Source organism: Euwallacea fornicatus, chromosome 3, assembly GCF_040115645.1.
Source record: "Euwallacea fornicatus isolate EFF26 chromosome 3, ASM4011564v1, whole genome shotgun sequence".
Taxonomy (NCBI): Eukaryota; Metazoa; Arthropoda; class Insecta; order Coleoptera; family Curculionidae; genus Euwallacea; species Euwallacea fornicatus.
In genome coordinates, this window is record NC_089543.1 from 2,097,196 (window position 1) to 2,114,969 (window position 17,774).

Below are 17,774 nucleotides of genomic sequence, written 5' to 3' on the forward strand. Positions count from 1 at the left end.
CAGCAAATATCTCACAACCCTGTAGGATTTTTAAAAAAAGTCTTAAAAGAAACATATAGGGTTGTGTTGGGGCTACACATTGAAGTGATAATAAAATATATAAGATGGCATGGAAAGAAACCTGTAATTTTTTAGATGATACACTCTGTAGATTTTTGCATATTCGAGTTCCTAATTAAAATCTCAGCACCTTTGATATAACATATGCTATACTTAAAACCAATAGATAGTGAAATGCTTTTCAGTTCAGTATTTAAAAAATCTATTTTCCCACTTACAAAAAATAAGACCCAGTTAGAAAATAAATATTTATTATCACTTTTAGAAAAACGGTATTTAAAGGAACCTCATAAGATTTAATCCAGTGGATTAAATCGGGCTTTCCTTACCGAAAAACTATCTAATCCGATTCAGTAAGTAATAAAAAAAACTTCTTCAAGATTATTTTTTGTAAAAATCATAAAAAATTTCACAACTGCTTGATGTTAAGTACAGCATATGCTGTGTCAAATGTGACTAGATTTCAACTAAGAATTCAAATATGTAAAAATATATGGAGTGCACCATTTAAAAATTGCGGGTTTATTTCGACATGGTTTCATGCGCTATTCAGTATATTTAATTATCACTTCAATTTGTAGCCTCAACAAAATTCTACATATTTTTATTAAAAGCGTTTTTAAAATTCTTACAGCGTTCTGAGATATTTACTTTAAACTCTATTATGGAACACCTTGTATAATGAAATCGTGCAATATTTTATTGGCGCATGCCGATCCACTACTGGCACACTTCAGCGATGCCGTACTGGCGTATCCGCAGCCCGGCAGCTTAATAGCTTTCGGACATATTCATAATGGCCCGTTATCAATATGTCCGGGCGGTACAGTCCGCCCTACATATCTAATATGAAGCCGAATCCACATTAAGGTTCATTAAGTCAATAATCTGAAACACAGATAATAAAATTATCGACTTACTAGCCTTATTAACAGGACCTCCATAGAGGCCCCCTTTACTAGAATTTACCATAAGTTCATTTATATCTACATTGGAATCGAAAGGACAAATTACTGGATGCTCTAGAGCCCATGAAATTTCAACCTCCTGTAAGGCTGAAAAATACTATATGAAATTTTAATTATTTTAGACGTGGAAATAAAATAACAAAGCGTAGAGATAACTTCTTTGTTGCTCTGTCTCGTATATGATGCAGAAAGAACAAATTAACAACTTCACTTCAACAGCACATACCCTTGGATATAACTTCACATGATATGATTAAACATTGCGGCCGCCAGGGTTGGAATGATTAATGAATAAATGAAAATCAAATAAATTTAATAAAAGCTCCGGAATCGATATCTGGAATATAATCTGGAGTTTACGCCATTAATTTCAGCGAGAGGCAGCTCTTTCTTTAACTGCATGATGAATTTATTAGCGCTCTATTATCTCCCTCCTAATGGGTTTTACTTAACACCTCACAAGCGACAAAGGGCTAACCTAATCGCCCTTGTCCCGGTCTTCATACCTTCCCAAAATCGGCATTGCTGCCGGTTTTAAATGACTTATAACATAATTTTTACATCTCAAGGGACGTTTAATGCTCCGGTGCAAGTGGTCTTTATGTGACATAAAGGACAGATCCTTACTGTAATAAACTAGCAGGGACTGAGTCTGCCTCAGCATATTATTTAGGGACTAGAGTAAGTGTCGACGGTATGGGCGGTGTTAACGAAGTATTAAAGTGAGGCACCGAGTAAAAAATGAGCGTCATTGCACTTTAATGTATCGTAGCGGGAGGGAAGAATTCTTTGGTGAGAAATGAGGGGTCTCCAGGCACGAGGATAGTCCTAAAAGTATCCGACCTAACACTTAAAGAAAAAAAAATGGAGAATGTTACATTATTTCTCAACACCGTCTCCTTTAAGATTGACACCCTTTTCTTAGAGATGTTCTGTGACTTCTATACCCTGCTTATAGTAAGCGGCTTTGAATGTTTCAAAATAGGCATTAACCTAGAACTTCACCTCTTCATTATTCGCAAATCTTTTTTGCACCTAGCCATTTTTTTAAGTTGAGGAATAGAAAACAATCCGAAGGGGCTAAATCTGGCGAATAGGGTGGGCGAGGAAAAAGTTCGAGACTAAGTTGATTAATTTTGGCTATCGCAATGACGGAGGTTTGGACTGATGCGTTGCCTTGATGAAACAAGACTTTCTTTTTTACCAAATGCGGTCTCTTTTTCCTAATTTCTTCGCTCAAACACTGCAATAAATTTCTATAATATTTTCCGTTTATTGTTTTTCCTTTAGGGAGATTGTCAATAAAAATTATCCCACGTGCATTAGAAAAACTGACGCCAACACCTTTCTTGCAAATAAAACGATTTTCGCCTTCTCTGGAGCCGATTCTCCCCTTTGAGTCCATTGTTTTGACTGTTCTTTCGTCTCAGGTATGACATGATGGTCTCATGTTTCATCCATGGTTATGAATCGAAACAAAAACTTGGCTTTATTGCTGCGAAACTTTCTATTGCTCCGAAACACTTCCTTCAAACATACTTACGGTGCTGTTTTCGTTCAATTGTGAGAAATCGTTCGAACAAAAAGGGATAAACAGTAAGTTTTTGAATACAGTTTTGTGCATTTCCACCAGAATATCTGGAGTGATCGGATCTGGAGTGTCATCAGGTCGGTCACTGCGAAGATCATCTTGGCAGCTGGTATGACCCCGTTTAAACTCTGCCACCCAATATTATAAAATTGCTAACAAAAGACCAGATTCCCTCGTCTAACTCAGCGTTGATGGTAGATGGACTAAGACCTTTCAAATGAAAATATTAAATCACGTATCGATGAGCAATTTCGTCTATGTTCACAAAATTTCCAAAAGCCATAACTGAAAGCGGATTCAAAAAGATTAGGTCTTTGTAATATAGGCAAATTTTTAACAAAAAAATCGCCAACTCAATATAAGATCGGGTACTTTTGAGATAATTCTGGTACTTTTAAGTTGGCATAGTAGAATTGCAGGGCAGGCCCTCGATCGATGGGGTCAAGATACGTGAAATGAGTTATTCTACCTAATATGTAGCTTACACTCCAGAGCTTTCAGAAGTCAATTTAACTTTTCAATCTACATTGAAGAGTTGAGCAGAAGGTATTTCAGCGACTGAGGTGTTCATAACTGTGTAGCTAAGCCTTAAATTCGATAACCTGCAAATTGACCAAATTTAGAAACTTGATTACAATATCAAGACAATGTCACAGGAATTTGTGCTTAAACCCGACCCCATTAAATACGAATAGTTCTATTTGCGGGAGATAAGAATTCGGTCTGTTACGCTACCGCCACAGAAGCTTGATAACTCTTGCATTAACTTAGCTCACAGATCAAAGCTCTCGATATTGTTTGGCGTCTGACTGAAGTAGTGTACATAGGGCACAAAGACGGAGTTCTATTACAAATAACAAGCCCTAACAGAAGGGAATTAAAAGCTACTTTCAGCACTTTCCGACACAAGCGATTTTTTATGTTACAACAAAACATACAAACCTCGCTAATATCGTCAGTGAATCCATTAGCCAAAGTGTGATCCGATATGCTGGTGGCGTAAAATGTCGGTTCCTTTTCCGTTTTTTTCATTTTATGCCTTTTCAGCAGGATTCTCCCAACTATTACAGACGCCAGCAGAAATATTGCCGCAATAACTCCGATTCCGATATACATAATGTATCGAGTCTGAATTTCTAAAAACCCTAAAAGATTAACTTTCGATTTTACTGTATAAAAAGGTACCCACCGAAATTGAGAGCGTGGGAGGTGTTTGGGGGAACCAGACCACCTTCGGTTATCTTGGTACTATTGGTTATGGAAAGTTTGTTGTCTCCTCCTGAGACAGGAGGGGATGCAGCCGACTCACGAATGTGCTCATTTTCACTATCGTAATTTTCAAATTCATCATCACCTTCAACAGGTTCATAGTCGTTTTCATCGGATTCCAAAGCACCTTCGTATTGGTCTTTGAGGACTCGCCTGGGCACTGGAAATAAATTATGGCATAAGAATTAAACCAGATATCTGGAGAACTCTTTGGTTTTGGTATCCATTAAGGTACTAATAAAAACGGTGAGGATTTTAGGTGTCCATCATTGACTTCCACCAGATATTACTTTAATTACCTTACAGTAATTAATATTTAATATTCCCCCTTACTAGGCAGTATGTCGGACGAAGAGTATTCATTTTAGGGTCGAAAACCAATTTAAGCGTGAAAACCAACGTATAAATTACAAGGAGACGAGAAACCAGATTTACCCTTGTTATTTCTGAAAAAAAAACCGTGGAATTGGTTCACGAATTTTTTTCAGCGCAAAATTAAAACAATGGGAAGCTCAGTGTTTTATTCAGCATTGCGAAAAATTGAGCGGTTTAATAACTCGGTCCCTAATTGGGTTAAATGCGGCTGGTGGCGACATGTTTCCTAAGGCTTAGTTCAGATTACAAACTTCCAGCGACAAAAATTTATGAAATATGGATGCGCTTTTATTATCTGTTAAATCGTAATGAGAAACACAGTTTATACATTTTTTACTCAAGGGAAAGTTGAAACCCGTTTGGCAATTTTTTGAAAAGAATGGGACGAATATTCAAAATTTGAAAACATTTTAAGGCAAAATCGAACAAATCCAAAGGAAGATTTCTCCTTTTTTTCTTATTCGATAATTTTAGTCTCGAGTTGCATTTTTGATAGGACCCTCAAATGTATCTTAAGTCTCAAAAAGTGACTCATTTAGGTCGGTGTTTTTTTTTTATTTAGGAGAAAGTCATTTTTTAACAAAAACGAATTGAATATTCAATCATTTTGAAACTTGCAGAAAACGATTACTTGGGGACAGATTCAGAGTAGTTTATAGAGTTTTATAAAAATAAGGTGAAAACAGTGCAGATGAATTCACTGGACGAGTGTTCAACACTTTTAGTATTTTTTAAACCAAATTCAGAATAATATCAAAGTGAGATTTGAGAGTTTTTCAAAATGCATTTTTTATATATTTTTTTAAGTGTGCATTTGACGTGTCGTCAAATCGATTTCACTACATAAATGTTTCTTGAGAAATCACGTAGTGAAATTTTTCTTTTAACAAACAATGGTTTTACAGTTATCTCTCTTGGAACTCAGTGGCGTAGAAAGTCAAACTGTGTTGGCGAAATTTTTCAAGATTTTCTTTTTTGTAAAGTCCTTTAAGCGTTTTTTTACGAGTAAATTAATCTGGCTCCACACTGTCGCAGAATTACGTTGAAATATATTTCCTTTAAGGAGCAATACTTAAGGGATTATTGTCTCTGATATTCATTGGCGGAGCAAGTGTGTTTCGGTCGCTACAACTTTTTCAAAGTCCTTTAATTTCTTTTTGACGTGCCATTAAATGGAGCATCATTCTTTTAAGAAATTGCTTTGATACTTTGTAATTAAAAAGAAATTATTGTTTTTCACGTTTCATGATAATTTAGGCCAAAAATTAAAAATGGCCAAATGAAAATTCCCACTGTGATTTCTTTATACTCTTTAGTTTCAGTTAAAAATGTCTTCTTCCGTAAATACGGATATAGAACCTGAAAAAATCTTTTTTTGAAGTTAAAGTCAGATATGCTTAAATTTCAATTTTTCTGAAACAGGCTAACTGAATATGTAAAATTGAAATAATTTTAGACTAAAAATCAAATAAAACAAATGGAGATTTATCATCATATTTGTCCGTATTCAGAGTAAAAATGAGGTTTTACAGCTGCGGAAGGTTCAGATAATTTAAGCTAGTTTATGGCTTTCTTTGTTTTATAGAGAAAGTTATCTAATGTTCCGAACTGCTTTTACAACCATAATTTTGTGATGCCCTAAACTGACCTTAGATTAAATAATAACCCGAACTGCCTTTGAAACGTAACTTTGAAGTTATTACCATGAACGAACCTTGCAGGACCGAGTAGTCTATTGAAAGCGAATTGAATATTCAAAACATGAGTAATTTTGTAGATTTTGAAAAAACTGGGATGGTTTTTCTTCATTTTGCCCTTTTAGTTTCAGAAAGATTCTAAATGTTGTTTTACAGTTGCAAATAGTGTTGTTCTCTTTAGGTGCACCTCATAAGTGTTTAGAGGTGTTTCATGGAGAGAAAGGTTCGGTCCAGGCCTAAGCTTTAAAAAGCAGTAAACGCAATCCTTTATTTTTCTAGGTTGAGTGTCCTTAATTCGGCCCAATGCTTTAAACTTGGCCAATAAATCCTCAAGCTACGTCGCTCCCTTTAATTTCAACCAAAATGTACGCTTGTCTTAGCACTGGATGGTTTTTTGCCCTTTAAATTTTTGATCTCTAAGGGCGGGGAGAATGCGAATTCAATTTTTATCACCAAAGTTTCGGCTTTAAATTACTGTTTCAACTTGTTCAAAATAAATTAAATTAAGGTAATTTATGTTCCATGATTAATAGGCACTCCTAGATAAAGCTGTAAGATAGCAAAAGGTGTATGAAGTTCTTAATAGAGCAATTTGTAATAAGGCAGCATGAAGTAATTAAACTCGAACACGTATCATTATAAATCCATAAGATTTTCATAAGTTTAATTACGATATTCCTTGAATCTCTAATGAACCATCAGTCAGTATGATGTTTTCTCGTTTTTGCTTGGTGAAGATTCGACCATCGCTTTGGTACATTTGCCACAAACACAATAGAATAATTGGAGAGTTGAAGGATTTCGCAGAAATATTTATTCAGGGGAATTTCGGTTAAAATTTACATTTAAGGGTTTTTAATCGCACCACTAAAGCAAAGCTGGTTTGAAAGTGATGTTCCGCTTTTTGAATGAAATCGTGGCAGGTAAAGTGAAAGTTTTAGTGGGATTTTGTGTAATATGTTACCTGGATTGGATTTTGACCGATTACCAGTTTCAGGCATCATCAATCAACATAGAAATTTTACTGTACATTTAGAGCACTGGAAGAGCTCTTGGTTTGAAAAGAAGAAAAATTTAAATAATGATGGTGTTGTGGCAAATTTTAACAATGTGTTTTCCTTCGAAATGTTTCTTTACTCGCTTTCGATTCTCCACTAGTGGCATAGCAGGTATTCAACAGCAGTTATCATTTTTTAATGGGGCTTCAGATTATATTCTGAAATTAATTCATATTATACGTCCTTGAATCTGTCTGCTACGCTTCTGAGATCATAAAAAAATATATTTATTACTGTGTTCGTAAAACATATTAAATATACAGAGTATTTCATATCTAAGTGCAGCACAATTACGGACGTAATCCTGGATGCATTTCAAGTGGAGAATATCTTATAAAGAGATGTTTGTAAATGCTTTGCTTTGAAAATACAGGGTATTAAAATATGCAAAAAAAGTTTTCCTTGAATATTTTTAATAGGGCTCAAATTGGATAAAAAAAACAATATAAATAATATTTTTTACTCATGTTTTGAAGTGGCAGGAGTCAAGCTTGTAGTATTGAATATGTTTTCCAATTTGACTTCATTTTGACATAAATAAGTCTTTCACTGATCAATTATTAATAGTGTTCCTGCAATTTTTTTCGGTTTTGTTTGGAACAAAGAACAAAGAAATCGGTCTCGACGAACGGCAAACGCAGCGTCGTATATTTCGCGTGTAATAGAATAATAAAGATATCCCCAAACGTACGCCTCTGTCGCAAGCAAAAAATATCAGTACATGTAAATATGGGACTTTCGACTATACATTTTCATGCTAAAATTCAAAAATGTAATTTGATTCACATTGGAAATATTTAAGGAATTTTTTGGCATATTTGGACATCCTGTGTTTCTAAAAAAAGGATTTGCCGATATTTGTTTATTAGATATTTTACACTTCAAATGCATCCTGTATTACGCCCTTAAATTTTGTAGACATAGTTAGGACATACTTTATATAATTAACATGTAAATCTCTTGAGCGGCAGAAAATAATGACGTACCTTGTTTTTAAACACAGAAAATTAATTGAGACTATGTCATCCATAAGATAAAATTTCAACTTATGTAAGGTCCGAGTGGAAGGACCAAATATGAGTTGAGGTTGAGGACTAAGTTTGTGTGACGCGGTTCGACCGTTTTCTTTGATCCTTCCTGTGGTTGAAATATGAGGTTTCCACAAAGCAACCTGGATGATGTTAGGCTGGGTATCACGTTCGGATCACCCTGAGTTTGCAGTCTCAGAGGCACTGTTTCGTGCAAAATTGATCAATAACCTATAACGAAACCAACGCATTTGATTTCGTGATACGATCATTTCTTATAGATATTATGTGAGCACCTTCATGTACGAGACTAAACGCGTATCGAAACGTATCTGTGTCTATGATATTACCGATTATTTTAAAGAAATTAATTGGCTATTTAAACTTAAACTAAGCATAAGAAAGATAACTAGACATTTTCCCAGGCTAGCTAAATTAAAAACAAGTGTGAGATTGGGGTTTTGACTAAATCTACACTTAAACAGTTATGAATATAAAAAAGGGCTGACGCTAATTGTTTTTACTTGAAAAGTGTCGATCAAGGGTTTAACTTAAACATATAAAAATTAGTTATACACAAAAATCAAACGACATCGACGAATTTGTCGATTACTCAAGTCTTAAGAACTTTCATTTCTCCCTTTATTTTTTATTTTTGGTAAACCACTGAATTTTCACAGAGGATTGTTCGATCTCACTAGTCGTATCGTCGTATCATTGGATTATCCAATTCGAGTTCAAGAAATTCGAATCTCCCGAAAGTTCGGTTAAACGAGTTTGACTTCATTTTGATCATATCCAGTGATGTGTCTTCAATCTTTAAATTAACCTTTAATGGGAATTTTTACGACTTTGCGCTATTCATAACCCAAACTGACCATAAACAGTAATTTCCAACATTTCTAACTAGCCTGTACCGACCTTAGGGAGCAATTTTCATGATTTTTAGTTAGTACATCAGATCTGATCACAAGCGTAACTTCTAGGATTTTCAACTGGGGTTAACTTACCATAGGGATGAATTTTCAGGATATGTATTATCTTCCCTTGATTTTTAAATAATAATTTATATATTTCTGAAACAGAGCTGATACAGCAATTCTGAACATTTTTCATTAATCCAAATTAAAATTGGATGGATTAATGTTCAGAATGGAGTAATGATCAGGTATGGATATAAGTTCAGGATTTAAACTAAACTCTAATCAACCATTCACAATACTTTAAGTCGGCATGCCTGGTTTCCCATGGATTCTCCCAAAACTTCAGTTAAACGGATTTGAGTCTCTTTTTGATCAAATCCATTGAGGTTTCTTCAATCAGGCTTTGATTTTGCATTTTTCTTTTCATCCGTTTTAACATTTCATCGGAAAGTGGTCGCTCGTATTTGGCTTTCTTTTTGCATTCGCTCTTAAATAAGCCTCCATCCACTTTTGATAAGATAACATGATTGTCGAAAGAACGTAACAAATGCTTAAATAAGAACTTTGAGCTGAGCAATATCTGGGATTGTTGGTGACAAAGCTAAAATATTGCGACAGTGACAAATCGAAATAGTGGAGTTTCTTGCATTGGGAAACACAGCGAAAAAATGCTTGAAGTGCTCTTACAGTGTTTCATATACTGTTCAGCATTAGACGTGGTACATAATACCAACATCGGAAAAGTCTGAGGATATTTTTAAAAAATCATAAAATCGGCACAAAGTAGTTTCAATTGTAGTTTATACTGCACTACATTGGTGCAAGTCTTCCCTCTGCATACATATCTTATTTGATTGAAAACATTAAAAAGTAAAAAAGCAATTTTCTTGTGGGTATGAAAAAGTTCGAATTTTGTACTCTGCTAAATTTTCAGGTTGATTCAATTTCATTCGCATTTTTCTTTCATTTTCATTTCGTCAGATTAATCTAGCGCTAGGCCTTCTTCAAGCTAAGTTGAGACAAATTGAGGTAGCTGAGCGTATGGGGGTTAAGGCGGATTATAATGGAGCTCTAGGGAACCTGGAACTCGGCCCGAACAACACTCGGAATGGACACACTATAACCGCAGCTCGAGATCGATTTTCAGTTTTATGAGCTAGAAGACAACCTAAAACTATGACTCTTTGGTTGCAGATGTACAACGAGTGCACCACATGTCTATAGGCCGAGATACTGTTGGAGGCGTCTACATGAAGCCAACTTTCATAGTCGAAGACTACTGAGATGTCTACCTCTTTCTAGAGGTAATTGCTCGGCAAGATCACAGTGGTGTCAAGAATATCAAAATTGAAATGTAATTGATTGGGCTACAGTTTTATTCACTGACGAATTCAGATTTGGATTTCGCCTAGATCCTCAAGGAATAATGGTGTGGAGATTGTCTGGAAATGTTGAACGTTTTCGACATGTTCAAGAAACGTTTCCATATAGAGGTGATTCAATAATGATATGGCCCGGAATAACGATTGACGACAGAACGATATCGATTTCTAACAACTCGATACAGGATATCGATACTATTCTTGGCCTTGCAGTCCGATCATTTGCTGGTGCTATTCGTCGGAAATTTCGCTTCAGGCATCATAATATTCGCTCAGATGTCGCTGGTATTTTGACAGACTGGTTGGCCAACGAAAGAACCTTTGCATTGTCATGGCCAGCACAATCACCAGATCTGAATCCAGTTGGGAATGTTTGTGGCATGCTTCAAACAAGACTTTCATTGCATATCGCCAACATTCACGGTGCTTTTTCATTCCAGAAGCTATTGTCAGAAGATTGGGAAAGCATATCACAAGCAGAAATCAACAATATCATATTTGAGCATGGATGACAGAATTAGGATTGTAATTAGTAACCGCGGAGGCTATTCTTTGTGTTAGAACTAATCTTTTTTGGTTGCCGAGAATGTTTTGTTGAGTTAAAAGAAAGATTGTATTTACAATTTATGAATAAATCAATATAATTTAGAAATCTATCAAGAAAAGCTTAGTTTTGTTGTATATTAAACACTTTCTAACGCTATAAATGCATAACTTTATTTTCTTATTAATTTCAGAAGCACTTCGAACTATATTGCGTGATATAGAAAAGAGATTACTCCGTAAAAATGGTTTTATTTAAATAATTTTAGGTATTCATATTTATATATGGGAACACAAAAAACGATTCAATTTTGAGCAATATTTATAAATGTATTTATGAGTTATCAGGAATTTTTTTTTGCTATAAAAATTGCAATAAAATATCAACAATATAACTACAAAAAGTTATTTATTTTTATTGATGCATAGTGTGCTTAGAAAGTGCTTTTAGATTAATTAAATTTACCTAAACTGAGAATGCAGCGAAATTTTAATTAATTGACTGAGTTTGAGAGAGGTCGAATAGTGGCTCTACCAGAGGCTGGTCGGTCATTTAGGGAAATTGCCACTAAATTGAACCGTAGTGTAAACACTATAGTGAGTTTTGTCAGACATGGCTCCAAGAAGAGCAAACAGGCAGAAGGAGAGTTGCTGGACGATCCCGAAGAACTACAGAACGCCTAGATCGCCGCCTTTTAATTATGGCCCTAAAGAACAGGTTCGTCTCGTCAAGGCCGCTGGTGGATCGATGGTTTGCAGAATATAGAAAGTCCTTTGGGATTGGAACCATTTACTGCCGGATGAGGAGTATTGGATTGATTTCCTACTATCTCCATTTTGTATGACCCCTCACCTTAAATCATCGTCAAAATTGACTGCAGTGCTGTAGAGAACGGATACGTCGGAATCTGGAATGTGATAATGTCATGTATAATGACGAATCCATATTCCGTTTGGGTATGAATGATGGTCGGACAAGACTAAGAAGAAGACATGGTGAAAGACGAGATCCTTGGTTTGAAATACAGAGGCATATCCATCAGGCTGTTGTGGTAATGGTTTGGGATGCTATTGCATATGGTAGCAGGTCATCTTCACTTTTTATTAGAGATAGTATGATAGGCCAACGATAAATTCAATAAATCATGGAATCTCATCTCCTGCCTTATCTGGAAACTCTTGTTAATCCAGTTTTTCAGCAAGACAATGCACGATCACATGTGGTTAGAGTAACTATGTACTTCTTTCAACAAAATACAACTAATTAGCTACCTTGGCCACCTCGATCTCCAGATGTCTCACGGATTGAACATGTATGGGGTATTGTAGGTAGAAGGTTACATAATTTACCCCATTCCCAACGAACTCTAGCGACGCTGTGTCATCTTGTCCAGTTAGCCTGGAATGAGATCCTCCAAGAGGACATCAATCACCTCATCAGATCCATGTCTAGGCGTGTACAGGAATGTATAAGACACCGCGGAGGACCGACGAACTATTTTTTGTTTGGTTTTTAACAATTAAATTTGTTAAATTTTTTAATGAAGTTTTTGTTTTGGCTTAAGGAACATGCATACCAAAAATTATTTAAATAAAATAATTCTTGCGTGCTGTTCTCTTTTCTATGTCACGCAGTAATATTTATCAAAATGCCCTTAGACTTTTCCGATGTGTGCGTTAATTTATGAGACGTGAAGCTTATTAGTCCGGCTGATACTTATTTCCTTGATGTCTTTGAATGAACTCACGTAACGTCGGAAACACCTAATAGTGTTAACAATTCTATCCGGGTTTTTCTCACATTTTAAAGAACGTCATAGACCCAAAGAAGACACGTTTCCCAGATGGCAAACAATTGTTCCTCCTTAAAATTGTGAACACGAACGTCGTTTGTACAACAAGAAACTCTGCAAAAGGACGAAATGCTATTTGGCGGTTGATGCTGGGAGTATGGGAATTAGATTTGTGATTATTACTTTCAGAATAAATTTATCCCGTTTTATAATTACGTGTCCATTTTCTCATGTTGATTTTGCGTTGGTACACTTTCAAGGCAACATAAAAACCACCTCAAACATAGATCCGGAAATATAAAACGTATAAGATAATAAAGTAAGTTTCAAGGAGCGTCGATCGATCGATATGTCCTGAGAGTACACTGACCAGAAATTTTCACATTTCATCTGAGTTGCCTGATGACCTTTGCAAACAAGAACGAACGTTCAAGTGAAAGCTTTGGTTTCCTGTTATTTGCTGCCAATACTTTTTAATGTTATCTTGCAACATTTGGATAAGACTTTCGTAAAATAAGCACAGCTTCGTATGTTATTTCGCGATAGGTTGAGTGTATTATCGCCTGACTCCACTTTATAGGAAAATACACAACGGAAACGCAGATATGGAATTTCAAAACGGAACATTTTAACACAAACTTCAAGGCAGGCATTGCAATTCCTTTAAAAAGTTTCGAGCCATAGTGCATATGTTAAAGTGGTTTCGGCGGAAGTTTTATGGAAAGGGAATCAAATATTTTGAAATACACATACACGCATATTTAATATTCATAGAAGTCATTAAAGGTCTTAATATGTATAATCCTGCCGTGTGTGAGTTTGAAGGGCATTGAGGGGTTCTAAGCCACATTCGACTAGCTTCAGAATTGCCCAAGGCGGTAGAATGACAAATTTAGTTTGTTTGAGTTACCCCCCCGGTCGGTTAAGTTTCGTCAAGAATTTTGAAAATAATTCCTACTAGGAGATCGTCTGGATTAGTAAAAAAATCTGGACCCTTTTCATTTCGAAAAAGTCGAAATCCGCTAAGGTCGAAAACGCTGAATGATGAATGAAAGTAACGTTTATCTGCATTTCGGATGCGTGTAATTAAAAGTAACAGAAAAATTACTCTAAAATTAACTCAAAAACTCTGTAAATTATCCTCTAAGGTCAGAAACTATTAATGATAAATCACTAAGGTATGAAGGCCCTTTCGGCTTAGTCAGAAGTCTTGAGTATTGTGTGGTATGGTCAGCTGGGATTTTGTTAATATCTTGAAACTTAATACATATCAAGAGGCCACATTAACCAAAAATAATCATTTCTGATTCCGTATTTTGTAGCGGCTCAGCTCAACATATAAAGTCTGTAAAAAGTATTGCAGCACGTTTAAAATTTTCATAAACCTGATATAAAAAAAAATGTTTAAACATGTATAATTTAAATAAAAAAGGTATTTAATGTATTATTTTCGATATCCAAAATGTTTTCCTTTATTATGCTACCGCTACGATCTTTTTATTTTCAAATCGAAAAGTACTCATTATCGTATATCAATGTACTAATTGATTCTACGAAAACCAAAATATTCGATATCTAAAAAATTGTTTGCGTTGAAGACGGTTTGGAATTTCTACGTCTTATTGTCATTTTTTTATTCTCTTTCAAAGTGAAATAGGTATGGATTGTCTATCTACGAAGCAAAGATTTAAACTTTTAATCTTGTTAGGACGTGAACTTTGTTCTATTTTTTTAAAGGAAACTGTAGATCCATTTTTAACTCCGAGTATACCGTTGTATCCCATATTGAATTACCTACCATAATGGATACCTTTTCGTTTGAAAATAAAAAGTTAGTAGAGATAACTGAAGAGGGATGAAAAATGTCAACATCGAAAATAATACATTAAATAATGTTTTTAAAATAAAATTATACGTGTTTCAGCTTTTTTTCTTATTTTGGACTTACGAAAATTATAAACGTGTTGCAATACTTTTTACAAGCGCTGTAAGTTTCATATCCAGTTGGAAATGCGTCCTTTATGTCGTTAATAGATCCCCTTAACATCTCCTTAAATCTAGTTAGGGTCTAAGAAATTCAATTAATTGTCTGTCTATTGTAATCCTCACAGCAAATACGTGATCAACACAATTGCAAATACTGCCATTATCATAACCAACTGATCGATTATGGCGTAAATTTGGAAATTTAAAAGCCCTAAAAAGCATGTCACTAATAATCTTTAATTAATTCATTAGATGGTCCAGGAATTTTATTTTAAATTCCCCAAATGTTCTATGCTATCTACGTAGTTTTGTGCGTTCTCTCTCAATTGTAATTTTATTGAAATAGGACAAAGCTCAAAATTATTTTTTACAATCAATTTTAGGCTTCATTTCCTGTTAATAAGTTAATTGAGGCCTTTGGTTACAGGAAAAACAGACCATTTGATCCCATATCCGACAATTGGCCAAATTTCGCTTAATTGAGTCGTTTTGTTCGTGTGATAGAACCTGTAGATCCCGCTTTCACGTTTTGGGTGTTTAAATTAAATATGTAACCGAATGAGCAGCACGAAAGTAAAATGTATAAAGAGCTGAATGAAACTTACCACAAGTGTAAACAACTTTCAAATACATCCGAGATTGCGGTTTGCAAGGGCTTCCAAAGGTGCCTACATCAGCTGCCAGGTCGCAGTTTCTTTTCCCGTGGCAAAGTTGCATAACAGTTTCGGTAGCGTAGCTCGCCAAACAAGCTGCGAAATTAAAAGCGTCTTATTACCATAAGAGGATTACAACTTTAAAATCTTTTTGATCTTTTTTTCTGTTTAATGCAGAATAGCGTCGAAGGCAAAGTGGCTGAATTTAAGACGATAATTGCATTACACTGTCCACAATTTGAAAGAAAATACAGTGATAAATAGCCCACAGAATAATGGTTAACATCCGATCTGAATAACACGCCCTTAATCGCATGAATTCGCGCTTATATCACTACTTGGGACATATATAATACGCCGAGGTGCTGAAAGAAGCGATAAGAAGATTACCAGATTAAGGCGACTTTACAAGGTCGAAGTTCAGCGGTTGTGCTCTTAGCCACATCATAATGATAACAAGAGTTCTTATCAGTAAAAAGGATCGTCTCGGAAATACCCCCTTGGTTAAAGTTAATAACACCGAAGGTGAACTGCAAGTCAGCAGGCCTGGAAACTCGCCCCAGTATAAAAAGTTCGACGATATTTTTCTAAGCTGAGTGAAACTTTGCTCAAATTACACTGCTGTTGCCGTTTAGGCCGGAATTGCCCCTGGGACGTTCACTGATTGTTAGAACGAATTGACTCGGGGACTAAATGTTCCAATTTTAAATGTAACTCCATTAGGTTTCTTTTTAAACCCTTAGTGTTACCTCACAAAGGAATATCGATAATAAACTGCGGACCTCTTCTGGTCTTTTTTCGATGCACCCCCTCGAAAATCCGTTTATGTCGGAAAGTTGGCTTCAGGATAACTTCCATCTCATTCTGTTAGCGTACATGAAATTACCCTTTAGGTTTACCAAACCCTCTAAAAAGCCAACCGTTTTTAATTTACTCTATGCAGCGCACGTTAGTTTGGGCTTCATTATAAGAGTCGGTTACCGTGTTTTTTTTCCACATCACACTTTAAAAGAACATTCTAGAGAACGCCATTAAAAACCGAAAGAGGAAATAATCATAGCTCAAATTAGAGTAAAGGAAAAAATTCTGCCAAAGATTACCTCGGAACACAATTAAGACAATTCACAATTCCCCAATTAAGCTTGGGGAGCCAGCGTACAAGAGCCACATAGGGCCTCTAGTGTTACTTGAAAATGTTAGTCAGACCATCAGTCAAATCCTAAACCCGAAAATACGTATTTTACGATTTTTTATTTCGTAATGTTCATGTAGCGAGCGCCTCGATAGTTTCGTGAATTCCCTCTTTTAATGCGGTCTTTTCGAAGCAATTGCTTTTCGATGTTGGCGCTTACAGTTGTGGAAAATGCAAAAAGAGCATACCTGCAATTTTTTTTTTATATTGTGAAAAATTTCGAAATTTCTACTGTTCTTTTTCGCAGCAATCTAGTGTTTATTTTGATCCCAGATACAGCAATTAAGAGCCAAAAGTCTTGAAATTTGAGTTTGAAACGGCCTCATTTGCATTTTCATACCCTGAAAAATTCTCGGAATGTGCTTAATTTCGAAGTGTGAAAAATGGCAAAGGTCACGAACCTCCTCTAACGTTGGACAAACGTTGACCGCAATTCCGTTGTGACATGTAACTCCTCTTGAAATAAATGGAAAACCCCTTCCTGGGGTGTTTTGAAGCCACATTGGGACAACCCTTAACTTGAAATTGGTTATATGCTAAATTAGGCCCGTAATCTTTTAAGATTTAGCGTCACATAACATATCCAAGTTTAAGCCCAAAATTAAGATTGGGCGAACCGTCAAGCCCTTGTTAAGTTCTTCCCCACGAGTCCCACTAGTCTGAACTTAAACAAAGCTATTTATTTTCATTTCGTATACAAATAACGACGGAAGTCGTTTTTCTTCGCCCGATTCGATAGATCTTCTAATAACTTTCCATAAAGTTTAAAAGCTTCTTAGTTTGTCAGCCCTTAAAAGACTGTATTACTTTTGTCGCAATTTCTTTATAGAAGAAATAAATACTAACCGGGGCTGAATAGAGGAATGGGGGCACATAATAGAATTGCCTTTTATGAACGAAAGCTGCACTATAAGTTAGGAGAAACGTTTTCCCATTCGAATGCACACGAATAGCTCCCGGGCCTCGGAGTTTTGCCACAATATTTTGGGAATACTATATGGCAATATTTATTAATCCACCAGGGCGTCATTCTGGAGATTTCAAACGTTTAAGCTCTTTTTAAGTTAAACAGGCCGCCATCTGATGGAAATTGTATTTCCGTCTCAACCAGAGTGTATTCTTCTGTATCCGGCTTGAATAATTAACAAGTTTTCGCCCAAAGCGAATTGCCTTGTCGTTAGGGTTGCCATCGCATACCATCTCATTTGAAATTTTAATATTTTTATTAAGTTTAGCCAAAGTGGACGTTTTTCAGA

General features: G+C 35.5%; 1 protein-coding gene across 4 annotated transcripts in view; it reads right to left on the reverse strand.

Moving 5' to 3' along the window:
• The window catches only part of LOC136350674 (protein eva-1), a 129,462-nt gene that overhangs the window by 5,068 nt on the left and 106,620 nt on the right, over nt 1–17,774 (reverse strand). For 3 of the 4 annotated variants that reach the window (XM_066302639.1, XM_066302638.1, XM_066302636.1), the window contains 3 exons: nt 15,279–15,422; nt 3,809–4,048; nt 3,562–3,764 (listed from right to left, as the gene is read on the reverse strand). In XM_066302639.1, the coding sequence (XP_066158736.1) occupies nt 3,562–3,764; nt 3,809–4,048; nt 15,279–15,422 (587 nt within the window). The remainder of the gene's footprint in view (nt 1–3,561; nt 3,765–3,808; nt 4,049–15,278; nt 15,423–17,774) is intronic. The other variant, XM_066302637.1, reaches the window with a different exon arrangement.